Genomic DNA, 19,800 nt, shown 5'->3' with positions numbered 1-19,800 from the left:
ATGGCCAATTCAACAAAAACAACTGAATCCTTTTAAATATGCCAAGTATTCTAACAATTTTGGCCACTTAATACTTACTGCGAGGCTACGCATCACTTCAGTCGAGATTAGTTATGAGGAATGGAATCTACTGCATTTGTTTCTTGATTTAATAAGATACATTCATAATTTCAGGAGAAAATATACATTATTGACAGCTGTAGCCACAATCTACTGCACAACAAATGGATTCATTCACACCTTTTTGTAGCAAGACAGAGGTGAATCCTGAGGTTGAAAATTGACGATAGACAAAACCACCATGGGGTGGTGAGACGAGGATGTTTAGAAAAATACATATAACAGCTTTTTTGGAGAACAAACGGTTTTATCTTTGCACTCATCTTAGGGTGTTACTAGATAGAGACGCACAATGTACTAGTGGCATATCCGTATTCACCAAAATTAAAGATTTTGTTTTGTATAATTCATTTTATATTAACTACTTTTAAATTCTGTTATGTGTTCTTATATGTCAGGTTTCAAACTTACTAACCAGATATCTTTTCTACTCTATATTTTGCTTTGTATACACTACCGTTAAAAAAAAAAAAGTTGTTCTTTTGAGCTTTCTATTCATCAGAGAATCCTGAAAATAAAAATGCATCAAGATTTCCACAAATACATTAAGAAGCATAATTTTTTTTCAACATTGGTAATAATTAGAAATGTTTCTCAACTAATAATTAGAAAATAGCAAATCAGACACTGAAGACTGGAGTAATGATGCTGAAAATTCAGCTTTGCATCCCAGGAATAAATGACATTTTACAATATATTAAAATAGAAAACAGTTCTTTTAAATTATAATAAAAGTTTACAGTATTACTGTTTTTAATACTGGGGCAGTAGTGGCCTAATGGATAGAGGGTCTTGTAACCTGAAGGTCGTGGGTTCGAGTCTCAGGTCCGGCAGGGATTGTGGGTGGGGGGAGTGAATAACCAACACTCTCTCCACCCTCACGACTGAGGTGAGACCCTTGAGCAAGGCACCGAACCGCCCACTGCTCCGGGTGTATGTTCACTACTGTGTGCACACTTGGATGGGTTAAATGCAGAGCACAAATTCCGAGTATGGGTCACCATACTTGGCCACACACCACTTCCCTTTCCCCCTTTCCCTTTCCCCTTTAAGGAAATTCTGATCAAATAAGTGCAGCCTTAGTGAGCATGAGAGACTTAAAAAATAAATAACAGTAGTGTAGTGTGGAAAATTCTACAGATCAAGATTGAAAACTGTTTTACAAAATAAATGAAACATTCAGTTAATGAACAATATTGGGTCTCATTCGTGTAAATCACTGAAATTAGTTCTTATATAAATTGCTGCTTACAATTGAAGCTGACAATTTATGTAATAAATATTTGAGAAAAATTTATTCAGCTTGTGTTTCATAAATCAATGACTGTAAGAGGTTTCCCTTCTTCTTTTTGCTATTAGTTGCCCTTAGACAAACAGGTTGTCCCACCACAGACTACCGTGAGTCAATGTTGCTGTGTTGGTTTACAATATGGCTACTTTTTCAGGAGAAATCAACCTACATTTGTCGTAAAATGTCTCCACACATCGGTACTATGATAAGATACATTATTTAACATTAAAAAGGGACACAACATTTCTAGTTATGGTTAATGTTGTACTTTTAAGATATGATATGCATACAGCATAATTGCTTAGAGTTGTTTTTTGTTTGTCAGGCCCTAAAGATTACACAGAAATAAGGAGAAGGATGTAGTTAATGTGAAACATCCTCCAGGGCTCTGCAAATATTCAACTAGCCAAGTAGTTAGTTATTGGTTTCTCAGTCTTGTAAGCAACTTGACACTGCAAACTTCACACATCTCCCGGCGGGTCAAGCGCAGGCCATGCCTGAAACTTTGAAACTTCAAGTAGCTTGTTTGTCATCTCTCCTCTGTAATTAAAAATGCTCATTTGAGCATCTTCCAGGCCATGAGAGGTCGGCAAGAAGTGTCCTTCAGTTGTGCCCACTGGACCCCTCCTTAGGAGTGGCAAACACTTATCTCCCATCATGCTCAAAGAGTGGGAGTGTGTCCCTTAGAGCGAGCGTGTCTTGTACGGGGGTTAGGGGGTTGTTAAGGGCCCTTGGAATCATTTGTACGTAGTGAACTGTGACCGCTGAGCCACAGTCCAGGTAGAAACCACAAGAGGGAGAGTCCTGTAATGGTGTTTGTTCATCTGTGGAGTTGGTGAATTGTGGGTTTCAAGCAATTACTGATTAACGATCTTTGACAGAAATGGACAATTTTTTCTTTTTTTTTTTTTTTAGAAAGTTTTATTTGTAAACTATGACTTAGTGAAGCTGTAATTTTTAGTTTTGTGCAGGGTGCCTAAAATATTAGTACGTATTCGCTGACATGATGAGCTGTGATGCCCATGTGTGTCATGCATTCAAGTCCAGCTTGTAATATTTCCTGATCTTCTTTATTATTAAAGGCCCGGTTTCACAAACGGGGCTTAGCTTAAGCCAGGACTGGGCCTTAGTTAAATTAAGATATTTAAGCAAGTTTTACAAAAATGCCTTAGAAGAAAACATTGAGGTGTGCAACCTGACACAGAACAATGACACTGACATATTTTAAGATATGTCAGAGCAAGATATTTTCAGTTGAGACAGCTCAAACATGCATTTTAGTCTGGGACTAGCTTAAGCCTTGTCTGTGAAACCGGGGGAAAATGTGCTAAAATAGCAAAAAAACCCACTCTAAGTAACTCTCATTCTGAAAGGACAGACATATGCTTTAATTTTATTTAGTTAAAATCACAATTTTCACTAATTTGGCTCACCTTAAAGAAAAAATGTTAAAATTGTGATAATGTTTCATGTGTTTTTAGTGTAATCTCTTGATTCCTTTTGTTTCACAAAAAGAAAAAGAAGCATTTTTATAAGCAAAAGTTTCAGTCCAGATGATTTTAAAATTGTTTTTCTCAGAATCATATTTTTAATTATAAGATCCCACCCTCCCTGCAAATCACTCCAAATCCACGCCTCCTCCAAAAAGAACATGAATGCACACAAGCAGACCAGAGGCTAACAGCGACACGATGAGAGACGGCAGTATTGAATGCAATGCTGTCAGATTACCTCATGTCTCATTCGCCAGAGAGAAAACATTACAGTACAAAGTGCATAATATTACTATAATAACGCCTTCCGTTCTCGCTCGGTTTGCAGTAGCGTAATGAAACGCGCTGATAACGTATCATGCATGCAAATGTTGGGAAAAAAGTGTTTATATTCTAACCTTAAAGGGATAGTTCACCCCAAAATGAAAATTTTATGTTTATCTGCTTGCCCCCAGGGCATCCAAGATGTATGTGACTTTGTTTCTTCAGTAGAACACAAACGAAGATTTTTAACTCAAACCGTTGCAGTCTCTCAGTCATATAATGGCAGGGAATGGGACCCATGGCTTTGAGAGACAAAAAACATACACAGACAAAACCAAATTAAACCCTGTGGCTCGTGATGATACATTGAGGTCTAAAAGGAACACTCCACTTTTTTTGGAAATAGACTCATTTTACAACTCCCCAAGAGTTAAACAGTTTTACCGTTTTTGAATCCATTCAGCCGGTCTCTGGGTCTGGTGGTAGCACTTTTAGCTTAGCTTAGCATAGATCATTGAATCGAATTAGACCAAAAATGACCAAAGAGTTTCGTTAATTAATTTTCCTATTTAAAGCTTGACTCTTCTGTAGTTACATCGTGAACTAAGACCGACTAAAAATGAAAAGTTGAGATTTTCTAGGCCGATATGGCTAGGAACTATACTCTCATTCCGGCGTAATAATCAAGGAACTTTGGTGCCGTACCATGGGTGCAGCAGGCGCAATGATATGACAGTATCATGAAAGTAGTCCCCAACAAGGTAACTAGTTATGATATAGCTGGGGTCTACTTTCAGGCGCTGCGTCATATCATTGCGCCTGCTGCACCCATGGTACGGCAACAAAGTTCCTTGATTATTACGCTGGAACGAGAGTATAGTTCCTGGCTATCGGCCTAGAAAATCGCAACTTTTAATTTTCCATCGGTCTTAGTACACGATGTAACTACAGAAGAGTCATTCAAAAAAGTTTTAAATAGGAAAATTATCGAAACTCTTTGGTCATTTTTTGAGCGAGATACTAATGATCTAATCCAATTCAATGATCTATGCTAAGCTAAGCTAAAAGGGCTACCGCCAGATCAGGAGATCAGCTGTATGGATTCAAAAACGGTAAAACTCAACTGTTTCACTCTAGGGGAGTTGTAAAATGAGCCTATTTCCAAAAAAAATGGAGTGTTCCTTTAAGACACGAAACAATCGGTCTGTGCAAGAAACTGAACAGTATTTACATCATTTTTTTTTTTTTACCTCTGATCAACCACAATGTCCAACTGTTCTGAGCGGGTTCACAACATCTGGTGTGTGACGCGTCAACGTGCTCTGGCATAGTAGACGCATGCGTGGAAGCGATCATCTTCTTCTTCTTCCTTGATGTTTAACGGCAGTTGGCATCCAACTTCAATGATGCATTACCGCCATCTACTGTACTGGAGTGTGAACCGGAGCTAGACAGGGATAAACTAGAAGGGAAACTTCCATCTCTCTTCTTCCCCTTCCCCTTTAATAATGATTTCCAAAACTATATTCTATATCCTATTTGTCATACCAGTGTCCCTCAGGAAACTAAATAAATGCGGAAGCGATCTAAACAATGAGTGACATATACGCACGATAGATCACTTCCATGCATGCGTCTACTATGCCAGAGCACATTGACGAGTCACATGCTGGATGTTGTGAACACGCTCAGGACAGTTGGACATTGCGGTGGATCAGAGGTAAAAAATGATGTAAATACTGTTCAGTTTCTTGCATAGACCGATTGTTTCGTGTCTTAAGACCTCAATGTATCATCAAGAGCCGCAGGGTTTAATTTGGTTTTGTCTGTGTATGTTTTTTTGCCTCTCAAACCCGTGGGTCCCATTCACTGCCAAAATCTTTGTTTGTGTTACCTACATCTTCGTTTTTGTCACCTACATCTTGGATGCCTTGGGGGTAAGCAGATAAACATCAAATTTTCATTTTTGAGTGAACTATCCCTCGGTGATAGCTTTTGTACCCTTTTTCGAGAGTGATTCTATTATGCAATTGCTGAAAAGGTTAAAAGTTAACATGCATTTTGGAAGTACATAATTTAATAAGGTGTAGAATTAAAACAATTAACTTGAATGAAAAATTGAACCGCTTTTACAATTAACCTATTAGACGAGTTTGAAAAGTAATTGATGTTCTGTAGCACATTTCACTGTGTGGGCTTCCATCCATCTTCCTGTCTTTCAGCTCTTCTATATAAAGGTGTCATCAATCAAATCACAGCAGCCTACCTGCTCTCCCAGAGCTGAATACATTTTCTACAGAATTCAGTCTTTAGAAAATACATTCAGACAATGATCTACTAAAGGGTTAAACTGAGAAGAATCCCATAGATTCTAAAGTTTGAACATGTTTAATGTCTGTCTGCTGGATTTCCTTTCACTGTAACGCAGATTTTAAAGGCAATCCACTGAAAAAAAGAGAGAACCAATTTATTCTGTATTTATGTCAACATAATCATTTTTGAAAGAGGAAAACAAACAGAGAGAGCTAGAGAGACTGTGAAAACAGGACATGATGCATGATGGTCATCTTCTGCAACAAAAGGTGGATCACTAATAGATAAAATTCTCTAAGAGCTTTGTGTTTGTCTCATATTTTAATTTCCCTCTCTTATACATTAATGGTGTTGGTGAGTCCATTATGAAGGGAATTTTGAGGGGTTAAATATAAGATCTATTTGTGTTTGACATAATCATGGTCAAAGTTAACATTAATAATGGTTCAGAGACAAATATATATGAATTGTAATCTAATAAATGATATAAATATATAAGGGACCCATTTTAAGTTAATTTTTAATTGAAATAGTAATATTGTCTTTAAAAAAGGTACTGTAAAGAAGTCTAATGAATATGTACTGAATTTAATTTGAATATGTATTAATGCATATGCATTATTCATTTTTTTTCAAGAACAACTTGAGGATGACAAATTACACAGTAATGGAGGTGAGGCACCGTCCGTTTCTCTTTCTCCAGTGCGTTTGTTGTCATTGTGGTGTTTTTACGTATCAATCAACTTCAGTACTCATTACTTTGAGACATTTCAGACTCACTTTGCTCTCAATCACACATATCCTTTCATCTTTCTGTCTGTTTGTCATAATAGATGCAGTCTGAGTCTCTTCACTGTTGACATCCTTCATCTGGCACTTGGTATCAAAACTCTCCTCTTCTCTCCTCTCCTCTCCTCTCCTCTCCTCTCCTCTCCTCTCCTCTCCTCTCCTCTCCTCTCCTCTCCTCTCCTCTCCTCTCCTCTCCTCTCCTCTCCTCTCCTCTCCTCTCCTCTCCTCTCCTCTCCTCTCCCTCCTCTCCCCTCCCCTCTTCTCTCTCCTCTCCTCTCCTCTCCTCTCCTCTCTTCTCTTCTCTTCTCTTCTCTTCTCTTCTCTTCTCTTCTCTTCTCTTCTCTTCTCTTCTCTTCTCTTCTCTTCTCTTCTCTTTCTCTTCTCTTCTCCTCTCTTCTCTTCTCTTCTCTTCTCTTCTCTTCTCTTCTCTTCTCTTCTCTTCTCTTCTCTTCTCTTCTCTTCTCTTCTCTTCTCTTCCTCTTGTTTAATCCTTTTGTCATCTTGGCTCATTTTATATCTTCCTCACATGTTCTCATCTCATCTCTTCTTTTCTGTTCTTTTCTCTTGTATCTTGTCATCTCATGCTGTCTCATCTCTTCTCTTCTTATCTGTTTGGCCAATATATTGCCAAGGCTTAAATATTGTCTATTTGGCATTTTTTTCTGTTTGACTGTTTGAGGATTACAGAATTAAGAAGTTATAGCTATCTAAAGTATACATTTTTAACATTTTTTTTTTCAAATGTTTTTATTTTCAGTTCAATTATTTGAGCAATTTGTTTAAACTGATTAATTTCCAGGTTAATTAAAATGATTTTAGTAAATATTATGTAAAATAAATATTCATTTTATAGGTTAGTTTTGTTTTAATCAAGTTCAGTTTATTTGTTTGAATTGGTTTATTTTGAATTGTCAAATTATTTTAGTAATATGATGTAAAATATTAATTTTTACAAATGTATTTTACTAATGTAAGTTAAATTCATTTATTCAAATGGCTTCAATTTCAAATGAATTATTTGAAATACTTTTATTAAATATTATTTAAAATTAATATTCATTTTGCAGATTTAATTTCAGTTCAGTTTATTTGTTTAAACTCAGTTTATTTTCAAATGATCAAATCATTTGAGTAAATATGATAAAATATTAATATTAAAAACTAACTGGTTAAGTGTATTAAATTATTTCAAATTCATTCATTTTCATATTCATGTCAAGTTATTCAAGTAAAATAAATATTATGTTGCTCATTTATAATTTACTGTCATTTATAATTTACTGTATAATTTATAAGTTACTGTTTACTTTTCAATAAAATAAAATTAAATTAGTTTGTCATATATTGGCATTATACAGTATTATAAAAATCAACCTCTATTCTTGTCTAATTTTGTCTCATCTTTCATGTCTCGTGTCTTGGTTCATCTTATGTGACCTCATCTCACCTCCTCTTTTTATTTAATTCACACAGCTCTTCTTTAATTATTTGTCCTTGTCTTATTTCATCTCCTCTCTTCTCCTCCAGTGTTTTTTATCAACCTTACCTGTTCCTCTTTATTCTGGCTGGTACAAACCTACATCTCTCACACTGTGTGTCCACAGGATCCAAGCAGGACTGGTCCATTCAGTGGCCCACGTCTGAGTCGGGTAAAGAGAACAACCCAGTGGGGCCATCAGACCCCAATCAGTGGGTCCGTCTCCAGCTCTCCCAGAGCCCCAAATTGCACTCGCGCTACAGCCAGCACTTGTGTCAGAGTCCCCAGGCCCTGGTGCCCCCCTTCTACTCCCCTCACCCGCATTCGGACCGGCTGACCGTGGACCCTCACTCCGGCCTCTTCCCCTCGCCTTTGGATATGGGACATCACTCTCTCCCTCCTTCCCCCAGACAGAGGCATTTTGCTCACACGCCTCCGTGGACTCCCTTAGTAGTGAACACCATGACCCCTCCAGGGACGCCGCAGGTTAGGCGCAGGAATAAGCTGAAGGCCCCTGGAACCCCGCCACCTGCCAGCCGGAAGCTCATCCACCTTCTGCCGGGGTTCACGGCTCTGCACCGCAGCAAATCCCACGAGTTCCAGCTGGGGAACAGAATAGATGATGCACAAACACCCAAGTGAGTCACACTACATTATACAGCGTTCTGCATACTGCATTGTGCAGTGCATTTTAAATGCTGATTTGTTTTTTGGTGTGAGAGCCACATCTTAGTCTGTAGCTCAGCAAAACCAAGTGAGCTGCCTAGTTAAAGAGCATTTTAAGGCATCATAAATGTGCTTTTGACACAAAGACCAAAGTTTAGGAATGCTGCAAAATTTCCCTTCTAATATATACAGTATATATACTATGGGGCCGTTGAATGTTCTAAGGTGTGCAATTATTTTCAGGGAAACGCACGGCGAACGTAGTTCCAGGCACCGCATTACATGTCCATATCACTTCGCCAAATGATTTGCGTTATTTCAAAGGTCCTTACAGCCTAAAACAGCGAAAGAACCAAAACCCACAACGACACTGGCAAAATAAATAAATATAGTAGATAACAGGATAAAAACGACAGATCATATCCATGTTTTTGCCACAAAATTACATTTGATTATGTAGGCTACAGAAAGCACATATTCTATCTCTCCCGCTCCCTCTCCCTCAGTTTGCACACACGTTAACATACGCGCTAATGTTGTTAGCACTACTCTGACAATTTTATCAGTAACATATTAACACTGTAACTACAGACATTGCTGCCGAACACTTTTGAGAGACACACAGACTCACAGAGGTAATCTCTCTCTCTCTCTCCTATCATAACTTAGTTATTAACTATATTAACAGCATTAGTCTACTATCAACGACTCAAGCCTCCGCTACGGTTTAAAATGACATTTTGGAATTAGCAAGGGAGGTGTTGGATGAGATGCGGAAGAAATAATCCTCCTCACAATAGCGATTTAAGTACAAAAAACAGACGAATGCCTTGAAATATAACATCTGATCGATGTCTTCAGGTGTGGCAACCGTAGTATAAGCGGAATAATTAACTTCGGTCTGTTGAATTATTATAAAAATAATGCACAACCGAGGTGTAACGGTATAACGCATCACCTCTGTCACGGTTTGGTTCCTGCTTGCCCATATTTGGTTTTGTTCCGGTTCTTCTCATTAGTTCATTATTAGTCTATCATCGTTAAGTATTCTCACCTGTGTTCATCTAGTTTGCTCATTAGTCTCTATGTCTTTATAAGCCTTTAGTTTCTTGAGTTTCATTGTCCAGTCTTAAAGTAAAGTAATGTAAGATTGTTTGATAACATTTGTTGGAAACGTTTGGCCCTGCTCTTCATCATTAAAGTTTCAAATCATCGAATTCCTGAGTCCTGTGTTCCCTTAGAAAGACGTTTCGTTACAACCTCCTCGGGTGTGCATTATTTTACTAATAATTCAACAGCCCGTCGTCAATTATTCCTATGTGTGTGTGTGTGTGTGTACTGTATATAAATTACAGTTTTATTTATTCCTGTGATGCAAAGCAAGCCAAATTTTCAGTAGTCATTAGAGTCTTCGGTGTCACATGATCCTTTAGAAATCATTCTAATATGCTGATTTTCTGCTCAAGAAACATTTCTTATTGTTAGCAATGTTAAAATCAGTTGTTCTGCTTAATATTTTGGAAAAGGTGATATATTCATACAATGATTTTCTTGATGAATACAAAGTTCAAACAAACAGCATTTATTTGAAATAGAAATGTCTTTACTGTCACCTTTGGTCAATTTATTTGCATTCTTGCTGAATGGACACTGACATGTTTGTGTTAGGAGGTCATCATATTGTATAATTAACCCTTGTCTTATGCAGCAGTAAATGTAGGTGTGTACATGCATGGCATACCAAAAAGACAAGGTCATGACAAATGCTGGTCATAAATTAAAATCCAAAGACAGGCCTCTCTTTGAATGCATATTAATGACCAGCATTTGCATTTACTTGTAAAATGGTGTGCTCTGCTTTCAGCTAATTAGTTGTCAGTCCGGATCTACTACATTTTTATTACAAATGCTTCACTTTTAGATCCTAAACACTGAGGCCATCTTCTTGATTTAGTCTCATAAATGAATAAATGAACCTGTGATGGATTGGTTATTGAAATAAAGTATGATAAGCATTGCTACGACAGGGCCAGTGTCTGATATATATATATATATATATATATATATATATATATAAAATATATACAGTCAGGTCCATATATATTTGGACACTGACACAGTTTTCATAATTTCGGCTCTGTATGCCACCAGAGCAGAATTAACATGAAACAATCAAGATGAAATTGAAGTGCAGACTTTAAGCTTTTACTCAAGAGATTGCACAAAAATATAACGTAAAATTCTTAGGAATTACAACCATTTTTATACACAGTACCCCCATTTTCAGGGGCTCAACTGTAATTGGACAAATAAATATAATCATATAGGCTATAAAATGTTTTGGCTATAAATTTTAAAGGCTATAAATTTTTAATATTTTGTTGAGAATCCTTTGCAGGCAATAGGTGCGTTTCCATTACAGATTTGCGGAAAACTTGGCGATATTTTATAAATGTCACGTTTCCATTAACAGATGTTATGTGACAAAAACTTTTACCTCTTGCAATAAGTCATGTATACGGAATTTGTGCATGTATCTTTACATAAGCAGTGCGGAGAGCTGCTTCAGAAACGTGCACGACGCGCCTCATATAAACACAAGCATAGACTAGAGTGGCTGAGATCAACTCCGGTGGCCGTATCAGAGCCACACTGCGCTGCAGATTTGTGCAGTGTAAATTGTCTAAGCATGAATGGCAGGCAAAGCCCCTTATACTTGAGAGCGGCCACATATTAAGTGTTTCTTGGAGCTTATAGTACATTGAAGACTGAGCATATGACATTTTACGTACATCATGTGACCTATAATTGCGGTTTCCATTGCAGTTTTGCGAATTATTAATTTTTCGCATTGCCTGAAAAACCACCTCATGCGAGCGTATTTTCAATTTGCGCAATTTGAAGGGTAATGGAAACGCGCCTAATGACTTCCTTAAGCCTGGAACTCGTGGACATCACCAGAGACTGGTTTTCTTCCTTTGTGATGCTTTGCCAGGCCTTTACTGCAGCTGACTTCAGTTGTTGTTTGTTTGGCTCTTTCTGCCTTTATTTTTGTCTTTAACAAGTGAAATGCATGCTTAATCGGGTTGAGATCAGGAGATTGATTCGGCCATTGCAGAATATTCCACTTTTTACCTTCAGAAACTCCTGGGTTGCTTTTGCTGTATGTTTTGGGTCAACATCCATTTGTACTTATGAAGCGCTGCCCAATCAACTTTGCTGCATTTGACTGAATCTGTGCAGAAAGTATATCCCTGTACACTTCAGAATGCTTCTGTCCTCTGTCACATCATCACTAAACACCAGTAACCCAGTGCCACTGGAAGCTATGCATGCTCATGCCATCACACTGCTTCACCATGTTTCACAGATGATGTTGTGTGCTTTGGATCATGAGCTGTTCCAAGGCTTCTCCATACTTTTTTCTTCCTGTCATTCTGGTACAGGTTGATCTTAATTTCAGCCATCCAAAGAATGCTTTTCCAGAAGTGGTCTGGCTTTTTTTTTTTTTTTTTTTTTTTTGGCAAAGTCTAATCTGGCCTTGTTTGCACCTTGTTGTGAACCCTCTGTATTTTCCCTGGTGAAGTCTTCTCTTGATTGTAGACTCCAGCACTCTTGTCCTCCGTGAACGACCAGGCCTTTTATTTTGCTGAGCTCACCAGTGCAATCTTTTTTTCTCAGAATGTACCAAACTGTTGATTTGGCCACTCCTAATGTTCCTGCTATCGCTCTGATGGATTTGTTTGTTTTTTGAAGCCTAAGAGTCTGTTACACAGCTACTTATATCACCAAAAGATTGTTACATATGTGTTGCAGACTTTATACAACATAATTATAAATGTAAGTACACAGACATAAGCTACCTAAAATAAAGTAAATCAAGATTGTACTTCATGTGTATCTATACTGTACACCTTATCCAGTTGCACCTTAGTTTCATTTAACCCACCAGTACACAGCTAAAATACATGTAATACATTTATAATTACATTACAATTACATAATATTACACAGGCATAAGCTACTTCAAATAAAGTGTATCAAGATTGTACTTAAGTGTACAAGTAGTTGTGTAACAGACATATGTGTAACAGTTGCTGCCTATAATTACATCTACATAATTACAAACTGTAAGTACAGGCTGTTCCATAACTTAGTTACATGGTAAGTACATTTGTTTCATGTAAGCACAACGGCTACTACTAAGTACTTAATTAGGCAATTACTCTGTATTATGGACACCTTATAATAAAGAACAACTAAAATTAAAATGGGAAATAAAAAATAAAAATTCAAAATATTAAGAAAATAATAGTGTCAATGATGCTAATATAACATCAATAAGTAAAACAAAATACACTAATACTGTTTAAATATCATGTAATTGTAACTGTAGTTCAGGAGCGTTAACAGCAATCTGTAGTCCTGTTGTAATAGTCTGTAAGCAATATTCTAGACTCTTTTGCAGTTATTTTTTTGTCACGCATGCAATTTTAGAGCTTCTCAAATCAGTAACTTCAGGTTTTATGATGGTTAGGCCACTTGTGCTTTGTGTTGTCATGAGAGAAAGATAAAATAGAAGAACAGAGGGACATCACTTCCTAGTTTAGATCAGTAAACCAGATTAAATGGCATTAGATGGGTGATTACCAGTCGCCCTGTTCTGATGTGATCCAGACCCTTTCCATGTCCCTTTAATAAGGGCCTGGATGCTTAGAATGCCAGCAAATAGGGAAATCCAATCAGGACAAAGCTATTCCGTTACCTCCAATAGACCTGATTTGGGACTTGTATTGTTCATTTGAGACTTTGCTGATTTATGCACAGGACAGTTTGTGAACAGACAAAGACAAGGAGCTCATCATGTTTGTTTGTATAATTAACCCATGTCTATTGGAGCAGTATATTTAGGTATATACATGGGTCAAAGACAGAAAAAGGCTTTTCAAAAATCAAAACGATAAAATGTTAATACAGCTTTATGTGTCCTGTTAATTGTATTAGTTCTGAGCAAAAAAAAATATATTTTTTTACCATGAGTTACAGAAGACACCCATCAAAATGTCATTCGGTGTAGTTCATATAACAGAAAATCTTGTTATGCATATTCAGAAACAGATTTATTACATCACAGTTCAGCATCCAAATACTAATTAATTGTAATTTTAAATCTTTACCAATCTTTCTCACTACCCTTTTAACTACCGCGATACCTATTTGTCAGCTAGAAGTTTGTAATCATTTAAAATATAAAATGATACTTATTATGATCTCTTATTCTTTTATACATTTTAATAAGTTCAGATCAGAATAAGTATCTTGTTTAATTTTACATAAATATGTTTGTTATGCTGAATGATGACGTAGCATTATTTCACCCATATTTTGACATTTCATTTTCACAAGAGTTAGACATGTTAAAAGTAACATGTGAAAAATAGACATGTTACTTGACGTTAATATGCTTTTTTTTTGTGTGTAAGATCACTTTTCTAAATTCAATTTGATGCGGACTCCAAAACAGGACGTCTCGTCTTTGAACCACAAGCATGGCATTCCAAAAAGGCCAGGCATATTTACTCATAATTACAGCCTGTCTTTGAATGTAGATTTATGACCAGAATCTAGTTGTGAAACGGAATTCACTGCTTTAAGCTAATCAGTTGTCAATCCGGATCTACTACATTTTTGCTTGACTTTATGATCCTAAACACTAAAACCATCTTTTGGATTTAGTTGCTTGATCTCAGTGGTCTTATAAATGAACTTGTTTGGTTAGTGAAATAGTGCACGAAAAGAATCACATGTGTAGGGTCAAAAATAATCAAAGACTTCTGCTTTCCTGTCCCAAACCCAATCTTGAGTAACAAAAGGGCCATTTGGAATTCCTGAAGGTACAGAGGTGCTGATAGTGATCAAGGCCTGTAGGCCAACATGTGTATACATCGGGGGTCTGCTAATTGTCACACCTTTTGCACAGGGGGTGAAGCTGTAATCTGCTGATTGGCCAGTTTGAATGTCTCACATTTGGTTTTTAGTCACATGGTCAAGGAAGGGATAAAAGAAGATCGTAACTGTTGCTCTGTCTCTATATCGCTCTATTCTTTGGTGCCTCTTTTCTTTGCTGGAGCTCTCTTCTTGGGGCTCTGCACTCTCCCTCTTTTTCTTCCTCTCTCTATTCCCCCCTCTCTATCTCTTTCTCTCAGGTAATATTTTGCATACATGCTGGGTACCTTTAACTGTTTATGTTTTACCATCCTTTTCTATTTTGTAACCAATTCAAGTGTAACCGTAACAAAATACTATTATTAAACCATTTCAGTTATAAATGATGTGCTAACTAGTCTTGATTCAAGGTTAATATTGAAGTGCTACTTATTGCAGTACAATAGTAACGCTCTCCCACATATTTGGCTATTGCAACTGGGCTCATTTCTGTCGTTGGTATAAGTGGCAGGGGGTGGTAATAGACAAGAAATGTACAGTTTTATCCCATCATGCTGATAACATTTCTTTAGTCATTCGGCAATCCTACAGCCTGAACTAGAGGTCCGCAAGCTCGTTTTTTTACACAGATCGGGCTCTTTAGCTTCTCTCCTTTTATTGTGCCTATATACGCGCAGAGCACACATGGCTACTGTATGAAATACTGATTATTTTATAAATATTATACATCGCCTATGCAATACGCAAAGCATATAGGCCTATGCACGCATTAGCATACAGGTAAAAGTTGACCATGCAGAGCATCAGGGAGAAGTTGGAGACCGGGGAGCTACTAAAAGTTCACAATGCTTCGGGAAAAGCGGCATTTTGGGTCATCCATGCATTTGATAATGATCCTGACTCGCCATCTCCTCATTGGATGCATTTAGAGAGAAATGCATCTTTAGGGATTTTATAATGAAAGAGTTTTTGTTGTCGATGTGAATTATTTCGTTTTAAAGTAGTAATTCAAAGCTTTCTATAGATACTGTATTTATCAAGTCAGTGAGGCAAGTATTCTCTGTGTTTCGGTTTTTCAGAAGCGCTCCTGCTCAAAACCGAAACTGCTTTTTTCTTCTTTATTTTATAAAAGTATGTTTTGTTGATATTGTGAGTGCATACAAATAAAAGTAGACCCTTTACAGTTCCCAACAACATAACCTATTACTCTTACCCTTCTTACCCTTCAGCGCACATTTATCAAGGTTAAGCATTTAAACTAGCATTGTGGAGTAGTTTTATAACTATATATTTAATATAGTTGTGATGATTTCAGAAAGCTAAATTGATCAAACATAGGCTATGTTACTTTAAAAAACAAAAACTTGCATTTAACGAATAAAAAAATTCTCCAAATGTTTTTTTCTACATTAACTTAATACAACAACTAAACTAAATGCAATCACTTTGCCATTTCATACAAAACTGAATCATTTTAATAGCTGAAACAATAGTATAAGCTGTTTTGGAGAAGGGCAAAAAAAGACGGGCACGGGTCGGACTTGGGCCGAGATTTCTGATAAGCTGAGATTTCTTCTAGGGCTTGAGCGTCTTGGGCCAGGGCCGGGCTAGGGCCAAAATTTTAGGCCCATGCAGGGCTCTAGCATGAACCACTGTAGAAAACCACCCTTACACAAGCATCACGAAAACAGGGCCCAGATCTGTTATACGTAGTTTGGCCGCCACAGTAATGTTGTACGGTTAGTGTGGAAATAGTTGATGCAAATGCACTTTTGCTGTATGAACATGGTTAAAGACTCCCCAAAACAACTTTTCACAATTTATCCAGAATATTAGTCATTTATGGAGGTTTTACAATTTATTTTTTGAAACCGCTAATGAGCTTGTCTGTCAAACCCACATTGTTTCACTGCTATTGTTGATGCGTACTTTCTGTATAAAGCCTTAGTGCCTCAATAATGCTTTGTTTCATCACCAGTTGCAGGACATTCTAAACGTAATTGTTTTATGGCCGGATTTACATATTTGCTTAAGCTGATTGTGAAATTCTGTGTTTTCTATTCTTACAGCGTTGGTGGTACATGTATCTCATTAGAACAGCTGTTTAGTTGAAACATAAAAAAGAGGAAACAGTTAATGTCAGGGCAGGTAAATTAAGTTGTACACCTGCTTCATATTTAAGTCACAATGGATTTGGATTTTCTGTTGATTTGATAGGACCACGGTGGAAAGAAAGACGCTTAGCTTGTGTGCAGCATGCATCCAAAATGATTATGAATGCATCTTGGTGAGACCCTGTGACAGTCTGATATTGACGGTTTATTTATAATTTGGAGAAAACTCGGAACTGTCCATTAAGAATATGTTGAAGACATGTTTGTTAATGGGAGAACTGAAGTAAAAGTCAACATGACATCAAAATTATTTTAGTCTTTTATGATACCCAAGACTGTGGTTATGTGATTAAAATACAGTAAAAACTGTACTATTGTGAAATACTATTTCTCTTTAAATGTTTTATATTTTAATGCATTTTACAGTTTTATTTATTCTTAGGATGCAAAGTTGCATTTTCAGCATCATTACATCTTCAGTGTCACATGATCCTTCAGAAATCACTCTAATATGCTGATTTTCTGCTCAAGAAACATTTCTTCTTATTAGCAATGTTAAAAACAGTTGTGCTGTGTAGTAAATTAATCCTACAAAAATATATTTATTTTATTATTTAGCTTTTAGGGAATCACTCTTAAGAGTTGATCTTCATATGATTAATTGTTATTAATCAGAATGTACAACTTATGCCTTGTTAACGACTTGTCCAGCAAGCATTAATAACAGCAAGTTATCTTTTAACACGTTGTTTATTTCATTCGTGGCCAACGATTAAAATAAATCAAATAGTTAAATTGAGTTAACTTAGTTAGCTCCTGAGCGTAGGTAAAACGCGATCTTTTTGGCAAATAGTTACGACAAGTAAAATCACATAGCACAGACAAGAGATTTCTAATAAAGTCAAAGTTTTATTCACTATTCTAACACAACATTAACTAGACAACATAAAACAGACATAAACACACACATACGTTGCAATGGGCTGTTATGCTCTGAAGAGAGTCTTCATTTCTAATGCTAGTTTTCAACCTGAGGGAAAATCACACGCAAGAACCCTTATCTTTACTTCTTGAAAGATAAACACCAGTTCGACAGATTTAAGAGAAAGTTGTTTTGCCTTACTGTTCGTTTCTTTAGGTTCAAAGAGTTCAGGCTTTCTTCGGTTCAAAGTCAGGCTTTTTCCTCCTTTGCTTTGGTAGAGACGGACTGCGTGTGGATTGGCTTCTCGGTTGGTCGTGTGACTAGAACACTCTTCAGTGGTTGGTCGTCGTCGTTCTAATGTAAGGAAGTTCATTCAAGTCTTAGCTTCCAATGTTAAAGTTCTTTCAAAGTTTAACTGAGTCTTGGTGTTAGTTGCTTTGCTTCGCCGTGATGTTCGAGGCCTGAAGCGCTTGCAGCGGGACGAGAGACGAGCGACCTTTTTGTTTTCAATTCCAACCGAACTTTCAGGTTGTACATCCGTTTTAACGGGCCGATTTGGGGTCCGCCTTTTGGCGCGTGGTCCAATCGGCTCCTTTCCTGTGGGGCGTTTGATCCAATCGCAAGTGTAGCTGTGGGCGGGGCCCCGCCCTGCGTAGCTGCGTGTTTTGCATACATTATCTGGTTCAGTTATTCATCACATAACAACTTATTGAAAGCAAGTTTCTATCCGTTATTGTACCCATGGGTTGATAAAACGGATCATTTTCATTCAACCATAATATTCTTCATAAGGTTAGCTTTCTAAAGAAACCAAACACTTATATTTTGATATGCACACAAAAATACACGTGACCACAGAGGATATTACTGGGTTAAGTACATTGATAAACAGATCCTAAACTCTAAATACACATATTAATCATGTGAAAATGAACAATTAGTGATCAGGAATATAAAAACGATTACATGAAAAAGATTACATAAGTTCACACAACCAGCTTATAAATGTCACAAACAAAAACACCCTTTAATGTATAAACTATATTGTCTATAGTGTTTTGTATTCGAGTATAATTTGTTTCAGTAGCAGAAACGAGTATAACTTTTGTTCCCCTTTTAAGACTCGTTTCTAATTCCAAGGTGTGGTTCTCTTTGTTAGATAGCACCACAGAAAAGGCGCGTTTCCCTGGAATGTGCGTGATAGCCGGGTCATAAGGTCAGTTCCTTGGAGGTCTGGGCTGGTCCGTGCCTGGACGTGCTCGTAAAAGTCTTTTGCACTATTTTTGTTGAATTACTGCGACTTAATGGAGTTAGCAGTTAGGGAGGGTTCTGTGTAGTTTCTCCAAATGACAAGGGCTCTCAAAAACCCAAAATATATGTTTTCTGGTCTCGGGAGGTTTAAGGGAGGGCCGTCCATACGGCGTCAAGAAGTCTGGTGTTAGGTGTGTGCGTTCAGACCACTCCTTACAGCTGCTTAATATTTTGAAAATGGTGATACATCCTTTTCATGATTTTTTGATGAATAGAAAGTCAAAAAAAAGAAAGAATTTATTTGAAATAGAAATGCCTTTACCGTCACCTTTGGTCAATTTAATTGCATTCTTTCTGAATAGACACTGACTTGACATTTGTGCAAGGAGGTCAACATATTGTATCATTAACCATTGTCTTATGGAGCAATACATTTAGGTGTGTTACATGCATGGCATACCAAACAGACAAGGTGAGGCAAATGTATTTGCATTTACTTGTAAAATGAAGTGTTCAGCTTTAAGCTAAACACATCAATCTGGATCTACTACATTTTTGCTTCACATTCAGATCTTAAACAGTAAGACCATCTTCAACGGTTTTAAAAATGAACCTGTAATGCTTTGGGTACTGAAATATTGTGCAAAAAGCATCATAAAAGCATCAAGCATAATCATTCGGCACTGTATTAGTAAATTCACTGTCTAACATAATGTCTACGTTTCAATATGCAATCAATTTTAGATGGATAAAATTAAGTCCCACACTTTTTCTTGTTGAATATTTGCTTTCGCATTCGAACATGTCAGATTATTATGGGAGTAAAATGACCAATTCATGTTGACTGTAAGAGCATTATACAAATGTCAGAGCTGTGGCCTAGTGGTTAGTGCACATGCTCTATACACAATGAAGACCTGAAGAACCGTAGAAACATCTTTTCCCTGAAATAACATGGTCGACTAGTAGTTGAGATAATTATCACCTTTAGTACAGTGGAAATAGACTGCCAGAACCTGAGACCCAGACTATGAGCAAGACACCACTTAATGAGACTCAGACCAAAGCCACGTTCATCCGGTCTCAAAAGGTCTCAAGACTAATACTGCAAGATCACCGCTTCAACCCGCTTCAAAAGCCCCAAGAATCATCTA

General features: G+C 37.0%; 1 protein-coding gene across 1 annotated transcript in view; it reads left to right on the top strand.

Annotated features, from left to right (window-relative positions):
* The window catches only part of LOC306871047 (kinase suppressor of Ras 2-like), a gene marked incomplete at both ends in the record, with an annotated part of 93,899 nt that overhangs the window by 16,882 nt on the left and 57,217 nt on the right, over positions 1–19,800 (top strand). Inside the window, 2 exons of the mRNA XM_079418719.1 lie at positions 6,119–6,154; positions 7,875–8,385. Of these exons, the coding sequence (XP_079274845.1) occupies positions 6,119–6,154; positions 7,875–8,385 (547 nt within the window). The remainder of the gene's footprint in view (positions 1–6,118; positions 6,155–7,874; positions 8,386–19,800) is intronic.

Source organism: Barbus barbus (genome assembly GCF_936440315.1).
Source record: "Barbus barbus genome assembly, chromosome: 6".
Classification (NCBI taxonomy): Eukaryota; Metazoa; Chordata; class Actinopteri; order Cypriniformes; family Cyprinidae; genus Barbus; species Barbus barbus.
Note: the sequence above shows the minus strand (reverse complement) of the source record. Positions and strands in the feature narration are given on the sequence as shown.